The 24,257-nt window shown below is 45.6% G+C and overlaps 1 protein-coding gene across 1 annotated transcript in view; it reads right to left on the bottom strand.

Annotated features, from left to right (window-relative positions):
• Positions 1–489: 489 nt before the first annotated feature.
• Positions 490–24,257, bottom strand: part of OBSCN (obscurin, cytoskeletal calmodulin and titin-interacting RhoGEF) — a 185,675-nt gene continuing 161,907 nt past the window's right edge. The window contains exons 96-117 of the mRNA XM_037382736.1: positions 23,713–23,881; positions 23,145–23,226; positions 22,323–22,523; positions 21,691–21,751; positions 20,529–20,606; positions 20,214–20,386; positions 19,638–19,664; positions 18,954–19,106; positions 18,158–18,203; positions 17,528–17,605; positions 13,002–16,656; positions 12,260–12,382; positions 11,041–11,151; positions 10,756–10,923; positions 10,166–10,288; positions 7,985–8,155; positions 6,577–6,697; positions 5,690–5,929; positions 4,811–5,034; positions 4,279–4,354; positions 3,712–3,861; positions 490–3,579 (exon numbers count right to left, since the gene is read on the bottom strand). Of these exons, the coding sequence (XP_037238633.1) occupies positions 3,402–3,579; positions 3,712–3,861; positions 4,279–4,354; positions 4,811–5,034; positions 5,690–5,929; positions 6,577–6,697; positions 7,985–8,155; positions 10,166–10,288; positions 10,756–10,923; positions 11,041–11,151; positions 12,260–12,382; positions 13,002–16,656; positions 17,528–17,605; positions 18,158–18,203; positions 18,954–19,106; positions 19,638–19,664; positions 20,214–20,386; positions 20,529–20,606; positions 21,691–21,751; positions 22,323–22,523; positions 23,145–23,226; positions 23,713–23,881 (6,408 nt within the window). The 3' untranslated portion in view covers positions 490–3,401. The remainder of the gene's footprint in view (positions 3,580–3,711; positions 3,862–4,278; positions 4,355–4,810; positions 5,035–5,689; positions 5,930–6,576; positions 6,698–7,984; positions 8,156–10,165; positions 10,289–10,755; positions 10,924–11,040; positions 11,152–12,259; positions 12,383–13,001; positions 16,657–17,527; positions 17,606–18,157; positions 18,204–18,953; positions 19,107–19,637; positions 19,665–20,213; positions 20,387–20,528; positions 20,607–21,690; positions 21,752–22,322; positions 22,524–23,144; positions 23,227–23,712; positions 23,882–24,257) is intronic.

The raw sequence follows: 24,257 nt of genomic DNA, 5'->3' as shown, positions 1-24,257 counted from the left end.
AAACCTACTTGTAACCTTACACGGCTTGACTGTGACAGTTAATATTGCCATTGACAATTCCATCACTTTCATTACTTCCATGTGCCCTCTACAGTTCTCACCTCTTTTTTGTCGCTCATGGCTTCATTTCTTTCTCTGTTACCGAGAGTTAAGCTGGAGCACTTCCCACATTCCGGTCAACAGTTGATCTTTGCAAGCTCCAAATGATTCCAGGAGTCCTTGGGATGGCTGGGCAGGCCAGAGCCATAGTGACAGCCTGGCCAAGTGATGTCCTCACTCCAAGGCTCTAGCAAGAGGATTTTTTTGTGGGGGTGGTTTCTATGAAGGTTCTTCACTGCTAATGTACAGTGTATACTTGCGGTTATCACTTGTAGGGACTCCAGGTCAGAATCGAGGGGTAAGGGATGGGTGCTGCACAAACATGGACTGGGCTTCGGAAAGGGATATAAAAATAATGACAATGACAGTTACTCAGCAGAGAAACCTGGCTTTACTTCCTTGTCAGTATGGTTTATTTAACCAAACGGTATTGAGTCTATAAAAGACTTCAGACATGCTCAAATGCATGCAGTTGTGAGAAGCAAAGGAAAAAAAAAAAATTAAACATCACTTAATTTGAGTCATATATAGAAGAGTATGAAAGGTCCAAATGAGCTAATCTGCAATTAAGTTCTATGCTTAGGTTAGCTGTCCCCTAGCACTGAGCTTTCTATCCCAAAGCGTACTAGCGAGAGGAAAGAACTAGCTTGTGCCAACAGAAGTCTTATTGGCTTTGTAAAAGAAGTTAAATTGGAAGGAATCTAGGGTCTTGAAAACTCTTTTGGGGGCAGACTTCATAGCGGTGTCTGTCTTGTGTAACTCTTCTATCCCCCAAGAGAACTGAACGTGGAGTCTGGCCCTAAACCCTTGGCTTTCTCTTCTGTAGTGCATAGTGAAGACAAAGTTACTTCAACATTCAAAGCTTTACCATCTGAGCCAGTGCCTGCTCTCCACAGCACGGTGAGAGCTCCTCTGCCCTCAGTTACAATTCCTGCTCTGCACTGTGCAAGGAAAGGGGTCATGATGCCACATGCTTCAGGTTTGGAACAATATGGGTTAAACGTGTTGGAAAAGACCTGCCCTGGTTAAAAATCATCACTTCTAGTATTAAACGGTAATGCATTAGGAACAGTTTTCCTGTTCTCGTTCCTCTAAACACAGCCAGATACAGCTCCGAGAAAGCCTCCGCTTACTGCTGCTTGTAAGGAAAATTGAAAAAACCTCAGCAGCGCTGACAGATCCATCATACACTTCAGAGAATCTCAAAGGTACACTGAGGTTATAAATACAAAGCAATGACACAGCTAACACCATCCATTGCAAAGGAAAGCAGATTTTGAAGGAGAAAGAGGAACATGAAACTTCAGGATTTTTTTTAAGAACTGAAACATACAGAGCATTTGCCGGTGACACTGCTGCCACATCTCCTGGTAGATGTGCCTGTGCACTCCCCAGAGGAGAGCAGCCCAGCTTCAAAGCAGCAAAGTCTCTTAGTGGTACAACATCTGTGTGTCACAAGGTCACAGTCACCATTGTGTTTGCTGCCTTTACTGTCCAGTGGCCAAGTTATTCCCACAAATCACAGCATCTGCAGAAATACCCTGTGGCAGGCAGGACACAGCAATACAAACGCACTGAAGTCAGGCAGAATGGGGGAGTGTTTTTGATGGGGAGCAAGGGCAGGCTGCAATGAACCACTCACACACTGCCTGACAGCTCGGGTGTGCTTTGAAAAGGCTTTCTGCACAAGCCAGTTTTGGCCCTGCTTGTGGGGAAAGCCATACAACTAAATGCTCCACATGCCAGCATCCTGGCCTTAGGGAACATCTTCCCCAGAGATGCCCATACAGCAAGTCACATCTTGGTTTATTCAAGAGTTGTTTCTGTACATTTGTTCTTTAACACATTTTTAAGATAATTGATGCAGATATAGTCAGGCAGGTGAGGTGTTACTATAGGATCCTATGTGATGGGTAACTGTCACCTAAGTCTAATGGGAGACTTCAAATACATGCTCCAAAAAACAAGTTTTGTGGTGTTTTCAAACCTTGAAAACTTTGAGGAGCCTGGTCAGCTCTGCAGACATGACAGTGCAGGTGCCCATGGAGAGCAGGTGACCCGCCGTGGAGCCACACAGCTCACTGAGCATGGGACTGGGCTCTAAGAGAGCAGGAGCCAGGCTGCCCAAGTGGAGTGGCATATGGAGGGTCAACTTGGGCCCCAGGTAGGACGGTAGTTCTTCTCAAAGCTATGCAAGCTATGGCCTCTTGCAGGAGCAGGATGTGCGATTTATCAGTTACTGGAAACCCCCATTGCCGTTATGCTCCCCAGCACACCTCGTGCTACAGTCAAGCTACAAGGCTGCTTTCACAGAGACTGTCCCTGCTTGTTTCTCATGAATTGGGCAGGAAAGAGTTTCCTCACAGCGTATGAAAGGCCTTGGTTACAATCTCCTCTTTGGTACCACTGTTACACAGGTAACACCTCCATCCTTTGCAGCCTCTTGTTGCCCTCCTCTCACCCCGTGCTTAATCTCAGGTCAGGCCCATGGGGATGGTGGGGTACTTGGCCAGGAAAGCAACATGCTGAGCCTGGCTGCTAATGGGTGCTAGCAGAGTCCCACCACTCCAGCCTTGTGTTTGGCACTTGGCAAAGAGATGGGGTCACCGAACAAGTCAGGTTGGGAGGGAGCTCAGAAGGTCTCTAGACCAACCTTCTGCTCAAAGCAAGGTCAGCTATCAGCTCAGGCCAGGTTGCTCAGGGCTTTATCTAGTTGGACCTCTACATCCAAAGCGTGAAGACACATTGCTGTCTAATATTAGCCCCTCAAAAGTGCTTCACTCATCTCTTCATAACTGGTTGTTGAATTATTTTGGATTGAAGGCAGGTGAGAAACCCACCAGTCACACCTTGCTGCAGTGGTGACTGTAGGATGCGCAGTGCAGTGACATCTGTAAGCGTGTCTGGTTATCACGTCCTAGGGCCAGGGGCAGAAGTCAGTGCCCAGCATTTGCATGCATGGTGTCTTTCTGACCTCAAGGAAAGATTTGCAAAGCTGGGGCTGGTAGCTAGTCCCAATCAGAAATCTTTCCTGGTTATTCCAGGGAATGTGCAGCCAAGTGACACACATACTGTCAAATTACTGTTGGTCAGCTGAGCCATGTTAACAGCCTATATTTCTGTTCTTGCCTTGTGGCAATGCATATACATGGATTAATTTGCTCAGTTATGCTAAATTGCATTCACAGAGAGCAGTTACCCCAGCTCAGCTGATGCACAGCAACTTGGCAGGACTATCTGGTACCAAACACTAAGTGCAGAAAGGGGGAGGGAGACAATTCCCGTCTGTCACTGCAGCCATGTCACTGTGCAATCATGAGGCCATACTTGGAGCACAGCAGGCCCCTTTTCTTTTCCCTTTCAGTGAGGAAATTCCTCAGTTTGGTGGTGGGGAAGGTAACCAGTGCTTGTTGCCTGTTGTCCAAACCTGTCTCCTGGAGCCACGGGCTCTGAAGGCACTCCGAGGCTGATGGCCTTCCCCTAGAACAAAGGTGAGGTGGTCAGTTGGGGATCCGTGCTGGGTGAGGAGGCTCCTTGCCAATGAAGGGGAAGAAGAGGCAATAGCCACAATCTGCACCAGCTGTGCTGTTGGGAGAGCGGACATCATCTTACCAGGGGTTTGCACACAGTGTGCTCTGGAGAAAGGACACCGCTCCCCCAGAGAGACCCGCATAGCACCGTGTCAGCTTCACTTTACCCTTCCTGGTTGTTCTCAGGAACTCGCAGGCTACGTCAGAGCTGACGGGGTAGTTGGCACTCAACCTGCTCCAAAAGAAGAGAATGGATCAGCATGAAGGGCATTGCTCAAGATGCTTCTTCTCCCAGGAATTCCCACCCAGCAGTGAAAGCAGGATCACAACGATGCACAGAAATATCATATGGGAAAACAAAACCTCAGAGGCCAATGTTCTTCAGTGGGTTTCATGACTTTGGCTGCTTTTCCACTTGATGTAATTTGAACTTTCTTGGTAAAGCTGGGGCTTTTCAGACCAGGCTGAGTCAGAAACAGCAGCAGCTGCTGTGATGTATAACAGCCCCTTATTCTATGCAGAGACACCTCCATATGGAGAGGGGGCAGAGCTGAGGTTAACTCTGAGTCAATGCATCTTCCCTGGCTGATGACTCTGAAATTGCACTTTTAAAGCTGCTCATAGGGCAGGGAAGAACAGACTGACTTACATGATGAAGGCTGTGATGCCGACGGACCAGATATCAGTCTGCGGGAGGGCTCCTTGCTCTGTCAGTAGTTCTGGAGCTAGAAAAAGCAAACTGGTGTGAGCCAAGCTTCCCTCCAATGCACTGAGACCAGAACAAAAGCAGTGGGCACTCCTGTGCTTTGCTACCTTCCCAACAGTGAAGAAGAAAAAGCTTCTAGTAGAGGGAGCTGTTTGAGGTAAGCCACCCTCGTGGATGGTGACTGCAATGAAACCTTGAGAACATCAGGCCGAACGGCAGTAGTGCTGTACCGCTGAGCTCTGGACACGTGGATGCCAGCCAGAGTGGTACTGGCCATGACCTCTGGCTCTGTCCTCTGTGATCTACAAGTGGGACAGCTGTCACCACTAGCTGCTCCTGCAAACTCACGCTGTTAACTGGAGGGCAGCACCTGGGAGACTTTGCTTGCTGGGGCCAACTGCCGCCTGATGGCTCTTTCTGTTTACCACAGATTGCGTATGAGGCCAAGGTCACTGTAACTGAACTCTGTACTCACCCATGGTTTCAACATAGTCCATACACTTGTCCATGGTAATAACTTTGTCTGGTGTGTAGAACTGTGCGTTGCCAAAATCCAGGAGCTTCAGCAGGTTGGGCTCAGTGATGATCATGTTTTCAGACCTGAGATCCAAGTGCAGGATGTTGTGTGCATGGAGGTACTCAATGGCACTGAGGATCTGCCACAGGTAATCTCGGACCTCCACTTCTGAGTATGATGTCCTGGTAGAAGAAAGGGAATGAAACCAGGGGTGTCCTACCTGCATGCCCGAGTGCCATTCTACACCCACTGTCATTCTCCCGTGGATGTCTAAACCCACGAGGCCTTTGAGACTCAAAACCAAACAACCTGGTTTATTCATTTAGCAAATCTATTGTATGTGGAGTAGCTGGTTCATACTGTGAGTCAGGTTTACAGATGCAAGAAGTTCAGGAGGTTGTAGAGCTGCATGTCACAGAAAGCAAGGGTTGTGCAGAAATAAAAAATGCAGATTTGATACCCACCATTCCCTTTCCTTTAATCAGAGGATTTCAGCAGATGCATTTTCTGCCATCATGAGAAACAATGTGGAGGAGAAATGAGGCTTCCTGGGCCACATCTTATGGGAGGGGATTTTGTATCAAATACTGTAAACTGCTTTCAACATCTCAACAGGGTGGCCCTGAATTGTCCCCCAGCCCAACCCGGTGAGGAACTTAAGTAATATTTTTATGTTGTAAGAAGTTGCAGAACAAATACATCACAAAGCCTGTGTGCAATGGCAGTACACAGGGACAGCTGGAGAGAGTTAATTCAGTTTCTCAGCGGAAAGCAGTAAGTGTCTTTGCTCCTTACATCAGCTCTGACTGGAAAACCCTTCCCTCTGCTTGTTATTACCGTAATGCCAAAGAGTGGAGTAGCTCTGGTCCCACGCACATCTCCTGGATCAACACTAAGTGTCGTGGGCTGATGTAGGCTCCCTTCAGATGAGCTATGTTCGTGTGATGAAGCTTCCTCAGGACTTGGTACTCCAGGAGCACAGTCTGTTTGTCCTCTTGCCAGTAAGGGATAATTTTAGCAGCTAAAGTCTTGCCACTGACTTTTTCCCTGCACTGCCGGACGATGCTGAAACGCCCCCTGGTACAAAGGAACACAAAGGCCAGTTAAGCTTCTCTGCTACTCCTGGAAGAGCTAGGAGCTTCTGTTCTTTAAACCCACCAGGCTCCCACGCTGTGTTTTTCATCTGTGCCTGATGTGGAGTTACTACATCTATTGTCACAGTTTGCACATCCTCCTGTATCTCTAAATGGTACCGTCACTTTAAATTGCAGGAGTGAGAGCTTAACTCCTTTGGAGAGAGAGCAGGTGGTTCATCCTGTCTTGAGCAAGAGAACTAACCCCCTGTGGGTGACAGAAGTTCTTCTAGGCAGGGCAAGTTGTATCCCAACCCCACATCTGAAACTGGAAGCTGCAAAGGTTGATGCAGCAAGGAGGGGAGCCTTTGTTAGCCCAGGGCTCACTTCACAATATACGAAGGGGCTTTCCTGCTGCCCAGCACATTGTGCTTGAAACAGACCCTTTTGCTCTCTCAGAAAATCCACACCTGACTCCTACCAAACTAAGATGAGAATTGCTGAGCCAACTCAGGTTTCTAAGTATTCTAAGTTTCCAACAAAACACTGTGACACTAGGTGTGCAGTGCATTTATAAAAGTGACTTTTCTCAACTCCAGCCACACACAGCATTTCCCTCTGGCTGGTTGAGAGCTCAGCTGGATTCACTACCTTTTGATCTCTGTTTGGAAGGCATAGGTCTGGTATGTTGGGAAAGGCTCGGATGGTGCCATTATTTCACTCTCTTCTTCAGTAGCAGATGATGGGAAGTTCTGCATTGCAGCATGAAGCTCTGGAGAGAAAAAGGAACAGGGATTACACAGGAAAATGCTTCTGTGTGGCAGCTAGAGCCTCCCTGATCCACCCTCTGTTGTCTATGAACAATGACAACGGCAACAGCAGAACTTCCTCCAGGTGAACCTGCATGTTGCCCCCCAGCTGTGGCACCCAACGCTGTTTGAATGCAACAGATTCTGGACTGCCCACCCAGTAATCCCCTGGTGGGACCAACTCCAGACTATATGAGAAGGGTTGTATGTTGTGTGTTATGGTATCAAACATCTTACCCACTGGTTCTCATCTCCTATAATGAGTCATCAGGGCACAGTAAGACACTGACAAAGAATTAGAATTGTCTTTTAGTTGGCTATTTGAGGGCAGCAGCTGAAGCTTGTTGCTTTGGTTCTGGTATGTGGTTGTGCCTTAGTGCTCTCTGAAATATTAGAGCATCCCTTGACACATGAAAACATCTGCTTGGAAACACTGAGCATATTGCCATATGTTAATGAATCCCAGGCCAAGGGAAAGAAGAGGATTTAGGGTGAGTTAAAAATATCTCTGTAAACTGATTTTTACAGACTAATCCTCTCCATTGGGAGGAAATTCCAGTTAGACCATCCTTCCACTTCAGATACTTTGTTTGCTACAAGGATATAGTTGCTGTGGAGTTATGGATTTCTTCATTTTAAAAACACGTTAATAGTACAAAGCATTCAAACAGGTGGAAAAAAATAGTAAATCGAGCTTTCTTTACTTCAGAGACAAAACACAGCTAAAAAAAGCACCACAACAGGGCAATCATTCCCAGTAGCAAACACTAGAACACACAAATTAACTACTGAATTTAGGACTGAGTTCTGACTCAGAGTTCTAACAAAGAGTAGGTCCAGGGCTTTTACCAGTGTCAGTTCTACACCAACAGATCAATGCCTCCAGTAACACGTTCATCCTCCCAGACCTGCTTCCTCATGATCTCACATCAAAAACTGTGTGTTTTTAGTGGGTAGTCTACAGTTTCCAGATTTTTATTTTATTACTGTATTTCTGTAAACGCTTACATATTGTTATTATTTTATTACTTATTTGTTATACATGTATACATATTCTCCGAACTGTGTCCAAAATTAGAAAATAATTGACTTTGAAACAAGAAAGCCGAAGAGGAGGAAGCCCTAAGCCACCCTGAGCCAAGTGGAATTGGTCTTGAGTCATTCGCTCTTGGCTTCTGGACCCGCATCCAAAAGGGTGCAATTGTTTTGATGGAGGAAAACCACAGTGCTTTCTTGGCATTTGATCTTACCCATTTGATCCTTCTCAGCGATTTTCACTTTGGCAGATGGGTTGCTGTATGGGCCCATTCCTGCTTTGCTGGTGCAGGCTATCCTGAAGCAGTAGATAAACCCCTTGGAGAGATTTTTGGCATAGTAGCAGCAGTCAGCGATGTTAGAAGCAAGATTCGTCCATTCCCCATCTTAACCAAGGAAAGACAGGAAAGAGATAGGACTCTTAAGATGGTCACACCAGGGTTGGGGTTTTTTTTGAGTTTTGGGGTTTTGTTGTTTTGGTGGTTTTTTTCCCATCAACTTTACTTATGTGCTGGGAACATGGAGAAACGGTGGAATCTTGCAGGGTGAAGGAAAAACTTGCTGTGTTTGCTATGGCCAAGTTTTGTGCGTGGTGCCACTCACTGTACATGTGCCAAACTCATCTTTTCTGCCATCAGCTGGTTTATATCTAATCAGTCCAAGGTGGCGCAATATTGTTTCAGAGGAATGCTGAAACTTTCCTGTTTAGTTTCTGTTTATTTAATTCATACCACTAATCTCTAGTGCAAATCTACATCAAGAGCTCAAAAGCCTAGTAAAATCACTGGGTTTTTTTCCCTTTGGCCCTGTCTTGAATCAAATTAAAACCATGTGATGCAGGATTTCAGGACAGAACTCTGTGCTGACACCCTCCCAGCAAAACAAGTGTTTGAAACTCGGGCAGGTTTACTCAGCTTTTATGGACCTCAGATGATTTCTCAGGGAACTGCAATTGTCGGTATGTTCTGGACTCATTATTTATGGGACTAAGGTGTGAAGTAGAAAATCAGCAGCAAACATTTAATGGTCATTCAATTCACATGATGATGTGTCCCATATTTTGCCATTGCTGCTGTGCTCGAGGCTGAACTCAACTCCCTGAGACTGCCTGAGATTAAATTCATCCTTTCATTCAAATAAACACTAGTAGAGAGCCTCAAACCACAGGGCAAACAATAATTCACCCCCCAAAACAAAAGTATCAATGACTTTTTAGGGTATGGGTTGAATTAGGGTGTGTGAAGGAGGAGCAGATACAGCTTACAAATAGAAAAGTGTCTGCAGAAGCAGTGCGCAAAAGCCTACTGTCAAACTGGGAATAAAAGAAGTATTTTTTTTCTGATCATCTTAATCCTCCTGTGTTCAGGAAAGCAGGACTTTGCATGTTCCTAACAAATGTACAGAATGCAATGGAAGATTGTAGGTGCCGCTTCCTGATTTTCTTCCTAAATAGAACAACTTGCATTTGTATCCTCCCAAAGTCTCACCTACAGCTGTGTCAAAAGGAACTACAAAAAAGAAAGCTGCGCTGGAGGAAAAGTGACTGACACCAGCTCCAGAGTGAAAAGGCAGAAAGCTGCAGCCCATGCTCGTGCTAATCCAGAAAGGAATGCATGTATGTTTGGAGAATTAAAAGAAGGAACATGGAGCAGCTGAATCCAAAGGGCTGTGTATGTGTGACTGCAATAGAAATTACTATGAGACACAGCATTCATAATAACAGCAAAAGCAGTCCCAAGAGAGTCTGAACAGGCTTGGGGATATGATTCAAAGTTTGTGGAATTAAACAAGAAAACATCCACTGACTTCATCAGTCTCCGGACCAAGTCTTGGAAGAGGACATCAAAGGGATGATGCAGTTTTACTAAACTTTTGTTATCATGTCCTGGCTGTTTGCCCTAAGCTTCTTGCATAATCAATGGAAAAAGAAATCATGGCTGTTTGGTACAGGATGAAATGGCTTTTTGATAGACCATCTTTCCCCACAGACTGCACAGGAAGCCTGGGTACGGGGTGACATTGCCTGCTGATCATTGTTGCTGGGCGTTACTAGTGTATAATGTTGTCTGAACTGTGATTTGAGAGGATTACTCAGGACTGTGTATCTGGCACCAGCCCTGCATGTTTTCTGTAGCTGTTAGAGCTTCCATGTGACCTAGTCTGATTCACATTTTAGCAAAGCCTTTGTATAAGTATGCATATTCCAGGCTGATTTAGCCAGCATAACATCTAACTTTTAGATGGCTAAATGATGGCTATATGAATTTCATTCCTAACCCTAAACTAGACAGCTAAAATCAGGCTGTTTCTGAACAAAAATAAAATATCCAGCTGGTAAAGAGATCATACATACCGAGACGTTCCTTGCAAGGTGTAAGGGCAGCACTCCACCTTACCTTCGCTCTTGCACTGGACGCTATAGTGGACAGGGATGTTGGTTTCCACAGGTTTCCAGGCCACCTGCACTCCATCCTCATAGACCTCCACAATGTCAGGGGGCGGAGGGCTGGGAGGCACCTCTGTTGAGAGGAGTTATGGTTACCAGAGAGAGCGATGGTTACCAATAGCACGGCTGTGATACATACCTCTACACTCAGCATTTCTCACTTAAGAGATATTAGGGTTTAAATATATATATGTGTGTGTATATATATATATAAAATGTTTTATATATACACACATCCAGTGGAATAGCAATTTAGCTGTGCCCAACTTAAACTCATTATTAAGATTTTGAAGTCTGGTTCTAGAACCACATGGTTACTAGAGTGGCTCTGAATCCAGAAGAGGGAATGAACCCTGCAAAATGTGCCATGCTACCAGACAGCAAGGGCTGTGGCTGTGGACTAGAGCAGGCAAGGGAGAGATTGTCCCCTGAACCTTTCGGCAGAAATCCCACCTCACAGGTATTTACAGTTATATCTGTATCGCATTTTGGGGCAGAAGTACTTGTAATACCTACTTCTGTAGCTGCCTCATCTCTTACCTGCTTTTCTTATGATGCAAGAGGTGGATGCTGAGCCCAGGGAGTTTGTGGCCACACAAGTGTAAATACCAAAATCATCAGCACTAACAGAGAGAATAGTTAACAGCTGGAAATTTTTGAGCGTGGCTGAGATGAGGATCCGGCTGCTGCTGTGGACAGGTATCCCATCTGAAAAGCAGAAGATAGGAGAGATAAAGACCCTGCACATTTATACCAAGGTGTCTAAACCCCTCCCCGCACCCTGTCCCAGAGGTTAGGGACTCCCTTGAGGGATGCCGATGTCACCTCTGAACCAGTCAATGTGCAGGGAGGAGTGAGCTGCCGTCCGGCACGACAATGTCACACACTGTCCGACGGCAGCAGCCTGATCGATGAGCTCCTCAACGAACAAAGGTGCTGCAAAGAAGAGGAAAAGCAGCGATTCAGGGTGACCAGGAGGGCTATGTGGAAAACAAAGTGCACACAGGACATCAGAAAGCATTTTTGGTTCCAGACCATTTTTGCTTCATGCTCTGGCACACCTTTAGCCACCAGCTGGTGAATCCCCTAGGCACTGGGCAGACAGGTGCAGGAGCCCTGTTCAGCCTCATGGATGCAGTGTGACTGCTCATACATGATAATCCAGACGGATCTTGGAAGGTCCATGGGAACATACACATTGCCCAGCCCTGCTGGTACAGCTGGGGCAGCAGAACAGCTCAGAGGAGAGCGAGCATGTCACAGCAGGATTCCTCTTCTGGCCTAGCTTCAATGTGGGGGCAAAGCTAAATGATGGTATTTCAAGGAAAAGGGGATCAGATCAAGACAGCACAAGAAGAGAGAAGAGATAAAATATGGATATGGAAGGAGGAAAAGAACTATAGAGCATCAAATCTGCTGCTGTCTCCATGAGAAAGGGGGAGCTCAGGTTTTCTTTTGTGTTTCTCCAGGTTTTTTTCTGCACAGTGGGCACGAGCTGCCAGCCTCACACACCTGCCCTTCCCAGTGCTTGTCTGGGCTCTGCTGAACACTGGGGCATTAACCTGACCTCAGAAAATGCTCCTCCCAGAGTGAAGGGGAAATTTGCCTGGGCAAAAGCAAGTTCAGCTTTGCTGACATGCTCTTTCGGGCTGCCCCACCGTTTTTCATTTCATAGCTCTATAGCAGCGTGTCTGGCCCTTACATGGCATGCAGGACTGGAGCGTAGGAACTCACAATTCCTTGCTTCTGCCATCCCACCTTTGGATAGTCCATTCACTCTCTTTGTAGCTTATATGCAATTTTATTCCTTTGCAGTGGCTTCCTAGAGTGATTCCAATTTGCAAGCAATACCAAGACAAGATTATTTTAACAAGGACATAGTTACGATGTAAACAGAGGAGGCTGGCTCATATTGCATAAGTGTATCCAGGCCATCTCAAGATATTCATTGCAGATCCATCCTTAGAAACTGGCCTCACACAGCACTGTCACACTCAGTAGTGATAGTTTGTGACAAAACTCAGGACTCGTGCAATAGCAATACCTTTCTCCTTTGGCATAAGGCTTGAAAACTTGAATGAAGGGAGTGCTGATTTCTTCTTCAGAGATCCTTCAGCTCCTGTTAACAGCTCTTCTTCTACTGCCTCACTTCTCAGCTCACCAAACTCTGTTTTGGGAAAGGATGAGAAGTCATTCAAGGCCATTCTTGTCCCTGTGACATCCATTTACAGCAAAGCAGTTCTGCTGTTCACACATAAATAGCTCAGCAGTCACAGTTTTCTTTATTAATGAGCCTTCAGTCAACAGGGAAAGCTGTGACAGCTATTACAAATGGAACGACTTCCTGGCAGAACAGGGTATATCTAGGAATGGCAGGGAAGAAAGGACAGATTCTGCTGTCCAGTGTCATCAACTTAGGTAGCCGGGGTGACTTCACCAACTTCTCCCAGTCACTTTAGCTTTAAAGATTTACCATAGTCAGATGATAATTGCAGAAGAAACTGCAGCGAGGAAAGCATCATCTAGCCCTGATCTGCTCTTCTGCAAACCCAGACAGGGGAATTTAAGACACTTCCATCAGCAGATTATCCCAGCTGACTCTGCACTGAAGTGGGCCAGTAACAGAGCTAGTGGTGGAGCTGAAGACCACTAATTTCATAACCTGCCACTGCCAGTTTTGCAATGACGGTCTAACCACAGCCTCAGATATACTGGGGAAGAGGAAAAGGCAGATTTAGCATATCTCAGTTACAGTAGCAAAGCTATGAAGGCACAGAGGCACTTACCTTCCTCTGGCTCAGGAGATGTCTTTCCTTTTAGGATTCTTGAAATATGGGCAACAGAAGCTTTTACTTTCTTCTTCAGACTCTGCTCCACTGACTGCTCCACTGAATGAGACCGTGCATACGGCTTAAAGAGTCCTGGCTTGTAGAAGGAGCTTTTCTCCTTACCACTTGAGTCCTTTTGGGTGCCATACATCTCTTTATGACTCTCTGACCCTTTCCCCGTGGCTAATAAGTTAGTTGCTTTTGAATCCTCAGATATTTCCAAATGGTTCTTCCTGTTCTTGTCCCGTGCCTCTTCTCGGATGCATAGTCTTTTATCTTTATGCAAATGTCCTGCAGGAGGTGGCCTTGCCCTTTCACCAAAAGGTATAAACCGTCTGCCAGTTGGTTTGGGTGGAGGCTTCCTATAGTTCATGAATTCAAATGGAAAATAGACAATGTCATACAAGTCAGAGAAATTCAAATAGGCAGGCTCTACCTCTGATATGTCAAATTTTGGAGTTCCACTGCCAAGACTGGGTGTTTCATCCGACAGGTCTTTGATTTTCACTAAAGAAACTTCTGGGTGTTTACCAGTGTCCTTGCTCACTGACACTTGACCAGTTTTTTTTCCAGTATCCAAGCTGTCTGTTGAGGAAACACTCACTTGGCTGGAAGTGGGGCTCTCAAATGCTAAGTCCTCCAGATGCTCACATTCCTGAGGAACCATCTGTGCTCTCTGCCCTTCCACCGACTCCTCACTCACGACAAGAGAGGGTTCTGCAAGGTCATCCAGCTCAGAGGCTTCCCCTTTTTTACCCCCTTGTACAGAAGGGAAGGAGGTGTCCGTGGGTGCTTGGCTACCTAGGCCTTTGTAGAACACCTCTGTGGGACGAGAGGTGTGTTTTCTGTATTCCTCCTCACCAGAAACTGACTCTGCCCAAACATTCATCTCTTCAGAGAGTGAAACCATCTCATCCACTAAGCCCTCCAGCACAGCAGACTCCTCATCACTGTAAAAAGAAGATCTGTGATGTGAGAGCTCCTGACTTTGATCCCTGTGGAGTGATGGGACAGTTTTTCCAACATCACAGCTTCTGCTGTCTAAAGCAATGCCTCTACCGTCACCATGAACCTTTGGATGTTCCTCATGTTCTAGCTCATAGACTGAAGCTGGAGCAGCTTCTGGTGGTGAAGCAGTTAAGACACCTGGAGGCTCACCCTCCAGATCAGCAGAAACTCTGCCACAGGGATAGGCAGCCCTGTGCTGCTCAAACACCTGACGTCCAGCCTTGGGGAAAGGAGCAGGCGTAGTCTGTCCAGCTGCTTGGCTTCCACTTGCTGTCACAACAGATCCCACCTCACTGGGAGGTGATGTCTTTGGGTATTCTTGCTTTTCACTCTCACAGGCCAAAGGGAGGCCAGTATTTTGGGAGGACACAGTTCTAGCTGGGTGTCTGCTCTCCAGAACAGCAGGCACCATGCCACTGCCTTCAGAAACCTTCTGGGGTTCAGCTCCCTCAATTTCAGCCTCATGGACCGAACTGGGAACAACTGCTGCAACAGCTGAGCTTTCACTCCTCGGAGCAGCAAGCCTCTCCTGGCTATGGGCTGGCCAGTCCCTTCCAGCCTGCCCTGCTCCATCAGACACCAAAATGGGCATGGATTTTGGTGGTGGGACTTTTGGAACGATGAGATGCTTTCCCTTCAGGACAGCTGATGCTGTGTCTGCGTGAACAGGAGCCCTCTTGTGTGCTTGGCTTTCACCGTCATGGGCTGACAGTGGAGTGGTTCCTGTAATACCTTGTCCTTCATCCTCCAGGACAGCAGATTTCACTTCTTCATAGGTCTTCAGCTTCTGATAAGCACCTTCATCAGCCGCGTACAGAGCAGTTAGGGTACCTGGCTGTTTGTCCACCAAGACAGTAGTTGCTGGAACACTTTGACCAGGAAGTTCCTGACTTTTGGCTTTACATACCTGAAGTGAATCTGTTTCTGTTTGTGGGCCCATTAAAACAGCAGAGCTTTCATGCTCTGTGAGATCAGGTTTGGTAACACTATGAGCAGAAGTCTTCTCAAGTGAATGTTTCTGCCTTTTGTCTTTCCAAGGTGGCACTGGGGCTGTCCTTTTGCTAAGCAGGCTTCCACCTCTTAGATCCAGATGGCTGTCGGTACTGAGAGCAGGCTCCTTGGGCAGACACATGCCTCCCTTACTTGTAGGGGATGCCTTGGAGGTGACCTCTGGCTCTGTGGGAGTCGAAACGGACTCCTTGCCCTCCTGAAAAACAATATCAGAGGCATGGCCAGGGGAGGGTTTATCTTCCATGCTTTCCTGTTTTGGGGCTGATGATGCAGTTACATCTGAGAGTTGGGCAGTTAGAACGGGGCTTTTGCCTTCCAGATTATCAGCTTCCTCCTCATTGTAAGTAGCTTTTGACTTCTTCAGTAAATGTTTCCTATTCTCACTCCTATGAGGTGTCACTGGAAGTGACTCCAGCGGTTGCACAAGAAGAGCCGAGCACCTGTTACCCTCACACTGTGTGGAAGGAGGGGGCTGCTCTTCGGAACAATCCTTGCTGGCTTTCCTGAAGTCCTCTTGCTTTGAAGTGTCTACAGAACATTCCTTGCCAGGCCCCGTAGAGCTGTCACAATGGTCACTGCCTTCAGGGCAACTTTCCTGTGACAATATATCACAATCTTCTTCCAAAATATCTTGTTCCCTCACTGATCTTGAGGCTCTCAGCCTGTAGTCATCCAGGGAACGGCTTCGGCTAGCACCAGCAATGGCAGGGTGTGGTGGTTTCCTTGCCGTATCAAATGAAGCCGATTTGGTCAAGGAACCAAGCAGGCTTTCCCTGTGATCATCTCCATTGCCACACTTCCCTTCTTCTTCTTCCAGTTCAAACTGCTCTAGAAGGGGTTCACGGAGACCACTGATGGGCACCTTTGAATATCCAGCTTTCTGGAAGGTCCTTCTGGCTCTGTCCAGGTGTCTTCTGAACTCCCTGCCTGGTGAGGAAGGCCCCCTTGCAGGTAGCTCAGCTGCTTGGCTGTAGAACGTGCTTTTAATGACACTCTGTCTAGGAACACAGACAGGTGGCTTTTCTGTCCCATCCCCAGCTTTTTCAATTCTGTCCTTAACAGACAAAAATGTGTCTGTTTTTTCTTTCTGACACAGCTGTGATGTGCTTTCTGTGGAGGTCCTCACTGATGAAGACTCAGCAGCATTGCCTCTTTGGGACTGCTCTGCTCTTTCATCTTGAAGTCTGGGATGGAGCCCCTCCTCTTTCTCCATTAAGATACTTGCCATGAGCTCTGTGCTTTCCATAGGTGATTTGTCCCCCACCTCAGCTTTCATTGAAGCATACTTCCTCCTCATGGGTTTTACTGGAGGGACTGAGATTTTGGAGTGCTTGTCTTCACTTGCATGTTTTGGAGGTTCCTGATGGCTCAGTGCATCAAAAACCGACAAGTGCAGTTCAGGGGTAGAGCCAAAGTGCCTCTTCTTGGGGAAATGTGAGTTCTCATTGTCTGAAGAGGAGCCGCTGGTACTGGATGAAGTGCTTTCTTCAACAAGGTGTCGGGAGATGGCCAGAGAGGTGTTGTCATGAGTCCTTTCTAGGATTTCTGGGATAGACCTCATCACCAGTATGGATTTATAGCACATCAAAGACCGCTGAAAAGCAAAGCAAAATACAGCACGATCAGATGGAAACATGGTGGAAGTATGGCAAAGCAAGCATACCAAAATGAATGCCTGCACTCTTACATACCACACATACTAGTTTAGTAACACATTGCCACCCTTTTGTACATCAATCCAGGCCTCATTTGCTCTCCAGGTCTTCCTCTTCTCTTATTCACAGAGGTGAAACTACCCTGACTTCAAGGGACATACTTGCTGTTTGGCATGGGGAAGCAGGACCCTGCTTGAGATTTTCCGAGCCAATCTGGCCACTCAAAGCAGATGGAAAAGGAGCTTTTCACAGAACACACTAGATGAGAGCCTAGCTGGAGTAAATGGTCTTAAATCTGTCAACTGCAGTACAGCCAGCAGACACTTAGGCCAACAGAAGACCTACCATACTGTAGGAGGTGGGATTCATCTGCTCTAACTCCTGCCATGTGAGACATCTCCTTTGCAGTTGAGCAGCTGGCCTCCCCTTACAGCCAACAGAGAAACAGGCATCTTCAGAAGGCAATCAATCTGATCATTTTAGAGCACTTCAGGTAAAGAGGAATCTTCTTGGGACCTGTCTGTAATTCAGTACCAATTGCAAAGGATGCTGAGGGTACCTTGCTTAAGACACAACCACACGTCTCCCAGGCACCTGCATGAGACCAGGTGATTTCCAGGTAGTAAAAGCCTAGATAACTTATTTCTGCCACATCCATCAACCGCCCTCTCCTGGGCTTATTCCCCATTCATAACCAAGCTGAGATCTCTGCTGTGCTCACTGTCCCAGCCTGATGGATCTTAAAAGCTGCAAATGTAACTAAAAATATATGTAACTAAAAATAACAAATGTAGATTAAGGCCAACTCACCTGCCACTTGCTCCGAGCCACAATGAATTTGAGCTGTTTGGTATTAATGAAATGAGCTTCTTCGAGGGGGACATTATGCTGCCAGGTGGAATGAGAGGAAAAATCATTGGTTAAAAAATCCTGACTTTATCTCCTGAGAAGTGTTTAGGATTCCCTCCTTCCAGAATTGTTTAATTTAGGAAAGTTAAAATAGACCAAATGCTAAATTGTAGATTATATCGGCTTTTCAATGATAAAAGAAAGCCCTATTTTCATTACCCCCCCCCCCCCCTTTTTTTATTTTTGTTAATTTTTAGCTCTTCTCCTTAGCAATTTAAGGCATTGGAATACAAACCCTAACTTTGTTCTGCAAAGTCATAGTTCCCTTTCTGTACAGACATGTCATATCTGCTCATGTCAGTAGTAATCTTTGTCTTTTGAGAGGAAAGGTATCTTGGCATGTAAACATCATGTTTCTCCTCTTTCTAGAGAGCCATGTCTGAGCTTCTTTATAGGACAGAAAGTAGGAGACCAAGAGAAAAAATAAACCAGCAAATAACATCAAGCAGCTTTACGAGATGCCCCTCCAAAGATCTCTTCCAACCTCAAAATCTTTTCAATGATTCTAATAAAGAACCAGAACAAACTTACCATGAACCATGTGTGGGAAAGACAGTCCGAAGCACTAGGCCTGTCTCTGATAAGAGAAAAGATCACTGTTTTAGTAACAGGGTGCTTCCAACAGCAACCACAAGGTCTTCCTGAAGGTGCCTGCTTCACGTGGGCACGCACCTACACTTTTGTGTATGTCCTTAGGCTGCTGTTTCAGAGCTGAGAAGCCCAACAGACAGACAGAGGCTTTCAGCCCAAGGTTTCCTTCCCCTGAGGTGAAACGATCCTCCATTTTCAGCCTGAGACTCCCTGCAGATCCTTGGAAGACCCCATGGCACTCTGCAGGGAGCCTGCTCACGGGTGGCGAGAGCAGCCCTAAGACTGACTTTGACTCTCTAGGTGGCCAGAGCAAAAATAGCTTTGGCAGCAAGCAGAAAGAATAGAAATGAAATTAAGCCCCTGCAAACATGCCTTCAAGTCACCTTTTGTACTTGAAATTGCTTAATAAATATGGTTAATATTATTTAATTCTTGCATAACTCCCTCTATATCAATCCTTGTTCTTCCCACTTCTCTACATCATTTCAGAAACTCGTCTGCCTGGCAGAATCAGGGAGTAAGGACATAAACACACCAGAAACAGGTCCATTCGGCAAATTGCCAAGTTGCGTTTTGGGTAATGGGGAATAACAGAGCAGAATTAGGGCATAAAGCACCACATCTCACTCAGCTTTCTACTTTTCAAAACACCTGCAGCTCTGATGAGCTGAGATCTGCCTGCTGAGATGCCAGCATCTTTTCACACTGGCTGTAGGAAGCACAGAAGGGCACTCACTCGCGGTGCTGCTGCAGGATCCTTTTCATAAAGTCCTTTGCATCTTCACTCAAGTGAACAAAATCAGGAATGGTCCATGAAATTTCCCCATTTTGGATATTTAGAAGAGTTCCTCTGTCGTTCTCCCCAGCGAATGGAGACTTGCACGTTAGGCTTATTTATTGAACACCATAAAATAAAAGGAGACAGAGTTTAGACTTTTATTTGCTGTTCAAATGACAGAAACATAAACACTTAACATGGGGCTTTAAAATGCTTGAGGGACTCCGTGCGTGGGACTTGCAATGCTTATGAGCAGTGCATCCACTAACAGAGCATCTTTCACCCCAGCATTACGTGGCACTTAACTGAATTATTTTCACACTTTGTTTCACAGATAAGGAATTAAGGGTTTGATTTTGCACAGCTACAGCAGGGTGTTGGCTAAACCAGGTAAGGGGAAGACTGAAGCTCATCCACCGCTCTCATTGCTAACTGCAAGGAGGACAGCTGTCAGGTCTTCAAGCAGGCATAATGACCAAAGCTCTGAGCAACCAGGAAAGAGCAAGGAAAGGAGAAAACCACAAAAGAACTTGCCCTCGTTATAGAAGGGCTCAATGTTTCACTCAGATCCCTCACTTGAAGGTACTGGAGGGCTCTGACTGACAAATGGATATTAAATGAGTCTTTCCAAAATTTATTTACCTTAAATATGTGATGACTCCAACGGCCCTGAGGAAAGAGGGGACATGAATGTCAGGTGTTCATCACTGTTTCTCCATTTCTCAAGCACACAGCCCCTCTTCCTGCCACTAGACACCCTGGCACAGTAGGATCACCTTATTCTCCTCACCTTTCCAAGGTAAATAAATCCCCAAACCTATTGTGTTCACCCTCCAATTATTTTCCCTTCAAAATCTTTTAAAATTGTTCTCAAGTAATCCTCCATTTTTAAAGCACAGAAAGAGGAGAAGACCCAAAATACTTTTTTAAAGTTTGTTTACCTTTTCTAGAAAGCCCCTTAGGATCATCGTCCCTAATCCTCCCTCTAATAAAGATAATCCTCGCTAAGATGCTCCTTTGCATTAATTAGCTGTCAGAGTTCAACTGTAGTTGAACAAAATAGATAGAAGGAGCTTTAAAGAGCCCTAATGGGCTTTGCATTCTCAGTGTTCACTTTCAGTTTCCTGTGCTGTTATCAATACTCCATTTACTTACTAACAAATAAATGGAAATGCAGGCTGTCTAGGGCAAATGCTTTTTAGAAAGATGGCAGGTTACCAGATATCAGTTGCTTTTGACACTGGTGACTGAGAAACAATTTCTGGGGCAACAAACTCTGGAGACCCGTATTTGCTGAACTGAGGCTCGTACGGTGTGATCTTCTGAGCAAATCCAAAGTCACAGAGCTTAAGGTCTTCCCTTTCAGGATAAACCATGAGGATATTCAGCGGCTAGCAAATGAAATACAAGGGAGAAACTTTTCTTGAAAGCAGGCACTATTTTCAGTTGTAAGTAAGAATGATTTGAATAGAGAATGCTCATTCCCTGACCAACAGGAGGCTTTGATAAGCTAGACCTGCCATTGCGCATTACCTTAATGTCCAAATGAAGGATGTTGTTGTCATGAAGATATCTGATTCCTTCCAAGATTTGCTTGATATACAATTTGACCTAAAAATTACATCAATTATTAAACAGTTATTAAACATTAATAGTAAATAAGAGGGTCCCTGATTCCACCAGCATTTGTAATATATGAGAGAGGAAGAGTATGAACTAGAAATACTTTTAAAACTAGACTGAACTTCTTATATTAGTCTTGCAGTTGAAATAAGATGTGAGCCAAACATTACCCTGTGGAATGTGTGACCACATTGCCTTGCTGGAGCCTTCTATAGGTCAAAAAGCCCTTTAAAAATAACAACCCTACAAACATGCAAAAAAAAGATATCTAAATCCTCAAGTTTGATGAACTGCATCAACTAAGTTATCTAACTCAAACTCCATTCTGGCTTGGTATAAATCAGGCAAACACATTTAAAACACAAATACATTTAGAAACTGTACAGTAAACCTATTTTCTTGACCATATGTTAATCAAATCTGACTATGACTGAATAAAGAGTGAAGATTTACAGTTAGCTTCAGCTTTGGAAGTTCTCTGCCTTTGGCATTTTATAGTGTTAGTTGACATTTGATCTTTAAAGGTCCCTTCCAACCCAAACCATTCTATCATTTTATGATGCTTCCCTCTGAGTGTTTCTAAGAAAAATCGATTTTACCAATAAATATGGGACAGGACACCCGGCTGCTAGATGGGAAATGTGAAACATCTTGAACTTTGAGCACCAAGGATTCAAAAAAGCCCTTAGAAACCATAATTTCAGCCCTTGATTTGGAGACTGAAAGGGAGGGGATAGAAGTACAGTTGTGAGAGGATAAAATGTTATTAAGCAAGTGGAGACACAGAAGCGCCAGGTAACAGCAAAGAAATTACGGTAATAGAGTGAATATAATCTGCATTAGGCTGGATGCAGTGCTGGTGATCAACACCACTAGCTGGTTCCAGTTATTCCCCAAAGAAACTCAACTTAGTAATGAAAGCTGATGGGAGCACAATTTAAAACCTGTTTCTGTTTTGACTGGTTATCACTGGTTGAAAAACGTTCCTCATATTCAAAAAGGAAAATGCAGCTGGAAGATACTCTGGTGGTACCCACCAGCTCTGGACTTTCAAATGAGAAAGAAAGATTACCTCTGCTTCAGTGACAACACTCTTCTTGAATAAACGGTCAAGGAGCTCTTCACTGGAGCATCTGACAAGGGCATTAAGGGAAAACTGAACTACAGGTCAAAGCTTATTTTTACTTTGTAACCACTGCTATCCAGCTAACAGCAGAATTCACAGGGTGATCTCAGGCAATGTGATGTGTATGCAATTTGTTAAAGTCTCTATTGCAGCAGCATCCTTCCTGCAGAATTGGCTGCTCTAAACCTGTGCTCCCTACAAGCAGGAGCACGGTATCATTTGTACTAAAACCTACGTGTTGGCTATGGGCTTTTCTGCTCTGCACTGCACTTTCCTGGTGCTCACTCAGACTGGATCTCATGGAAACGGAGTCCTTAACTTCCAAATATTTCATAAAAGCATTTTGGTGCTTGACAACTCATTCATACTTGTATATACAAGTACCATGATTTTTCCTAAACCAGCAGAAACATAGTACTTCAGTGAAGAGCTCACACAGCTGTGCCACCCTGCAGCACAGAGAAAGGTTGTGCATGTCCTTTTATCTCAGGCAAACTCTAAAACTGGTTAATTGCTTAGTTATTTAATAAATGACCTCTACCTAATACTTCCCAGGCAAGCAGCATAGACAAGGATACAACTCCAGAATCAAAATCAGTGTTTTCCGTGTTTCAAACTGATCCAGGAGCCTGGTAATTCTGTCATGGGACAGAGAGGCAAGAATATCCCTCTCTTGATGCGCTCGAGCCTTCGTTTTGCTTCGCAGAGGTATGAACTTGGCAGCACAAGACACTCTGTTCCCTTTGTGCACAACTCGTTTCACAAAGCTGAAGCAACCCCTGTGTACAAAAGAAAGGAAGAGCCCTGGTCAGACTTGATTCCAAGCTCCCTTGCACAGCAGGTACAGACTATTCCACGTCCCAGCCTTTGCCAGCTCCTGCTACTCAAGGCTTGAGGTCTCCGACAGGAAAAGCTCATTCTCCCGTGTGTGAGGTGCTGTTGCCCTCTCCTGGCTGTCTCCACAACACCAACAAGCGCACATCAAGGGAAAAGCCCTTTCAGGTGATGACAGCCTCGTGCTGAAGGCTGAGAAGCTCTTGGATCCCATCCGTGGTCAGACACGGTGCCTGGGCATACATCGCGATGGGCTTGGGATGCTGACACTGCCCAGGAGCCATGCCTGGCACCTATCCTGCCAGCCTCTAGCTGGTGGTTTTTCTGGTGGGCGCTACCTGGACCTATGGGCTGTATGGACACCTCCATCCTCTGTCAGAAACCTCTGGAAAGTTTTTCCAGCACATCTGCAATGGGGTGACCTCCTACTTCTACCAGTACTTTCACCTTTTCAGACTCTTCCACAGTTGAGCCCACCCCTGCCTCTGGTTACACAGGCTCAGCGACTCAGATGGGCAGTCAGTTATTATCTGGAGTGCTGCTATAAAGCTGGAAAATTCATTTACCTTCCAATCTCCTGCTTAACCTCATAAAGGGAATGGAGCTTTCTCCTGGTGGCCACTTTCTTTGCTGCTTGGTCTTTCTTAGCTTTGGAAATGAAGGAAAAGATCAGTGTTAATAATCACACAACAGTGCTTTGCTAATAGTGTGCAAAGTTATTACAGGACAAGGCAGGAATAATTACAGGGCTCTAAATGTCTGTACAGAATTCAGTGGAGCTGTTCAGTGACAGAACCCATCAATATGAACTTTGGGGCTGCATCTTCACCTGACATAAATCAGAAGAGCCAAGCTCAAGAGCAGAACAGCACCAGAGACATGGCCTCACTTATTTCTGTGGCATTGTATGTTTGTGTAGTAGTCTGAAGTACAGAAAAAAATTATCTCATTTGTGTATATATAGTAGGTCATTAGATCACTTGCTCTTACACTGGATCCTGCTGTACTGGTAATACACAAATGCTACACACGAATACAGAGCAGATACCATGTGGGCACCAGAAGACGACTGCAGCAGAATACACATTGCAATGGCTATGGAAGCAACTCCTGCAGCTGAAAGAACGACATTACCTTCATGTACAATAAGCTCTGCTTTGCACAAAACCTCCCCTCCTGCATTTTTGGCAACGCAGGTATAAACACCACCATCTTCTGAGACAGCATCGTCCACGACTAAGAAATACGTTGTTCCTTCCTTCCCTTGATGGACCCTGTCGCTGTCCGTCAGCAATGAAGTGCCCTGAAAGAATGAAATGACATTTTGGCGCAGGAAAAAACAAGATGGAAACAGATGTTTCCTCTCTTCAAGAAACAAGCTAGAGGAGCAGAGCTACAACACACTGTTTAGGCTAGCAAAGTCTCATGAACAAAATGCTGGCTGAAGCAGTCCCCCATATCTAACTGCTTCTCTGCTTCCACGCCACCCAGTAACATTTTTATATCATAACGCATTGTGGGAATACAGGCCTGGGCAGGATCACCAGGGCTGTGTGGTTTATTCTTCAGGTCTCCCAGCAGACCATGCCTGAGCGGTCAGCTCAGGGAGCACCTTGCTCCTGCCTGGTCTCCAGCTTGTGCTGGCACTTGTGCTGTTTAATATATTCAGAAATACGATT

Source organism: Falco rusticolus, chromosome 4 (assembly GCF_015220075.1).
Source record: "Falco rusticolus isolate bFalRus1 chromosome 4, bFalRus1.pri, whole genome shotgun sequence".
Lineage (NCBI taxonomy): Eukaryota > Metazoa > Chordata > Aves > Falconiformes > Falconidae > Falco > Falco rusticolus.
Note: the sequence above shows the minus strand (reverse complement) of the source record. Positions and strands in the feature narration are given on the sequence as shown.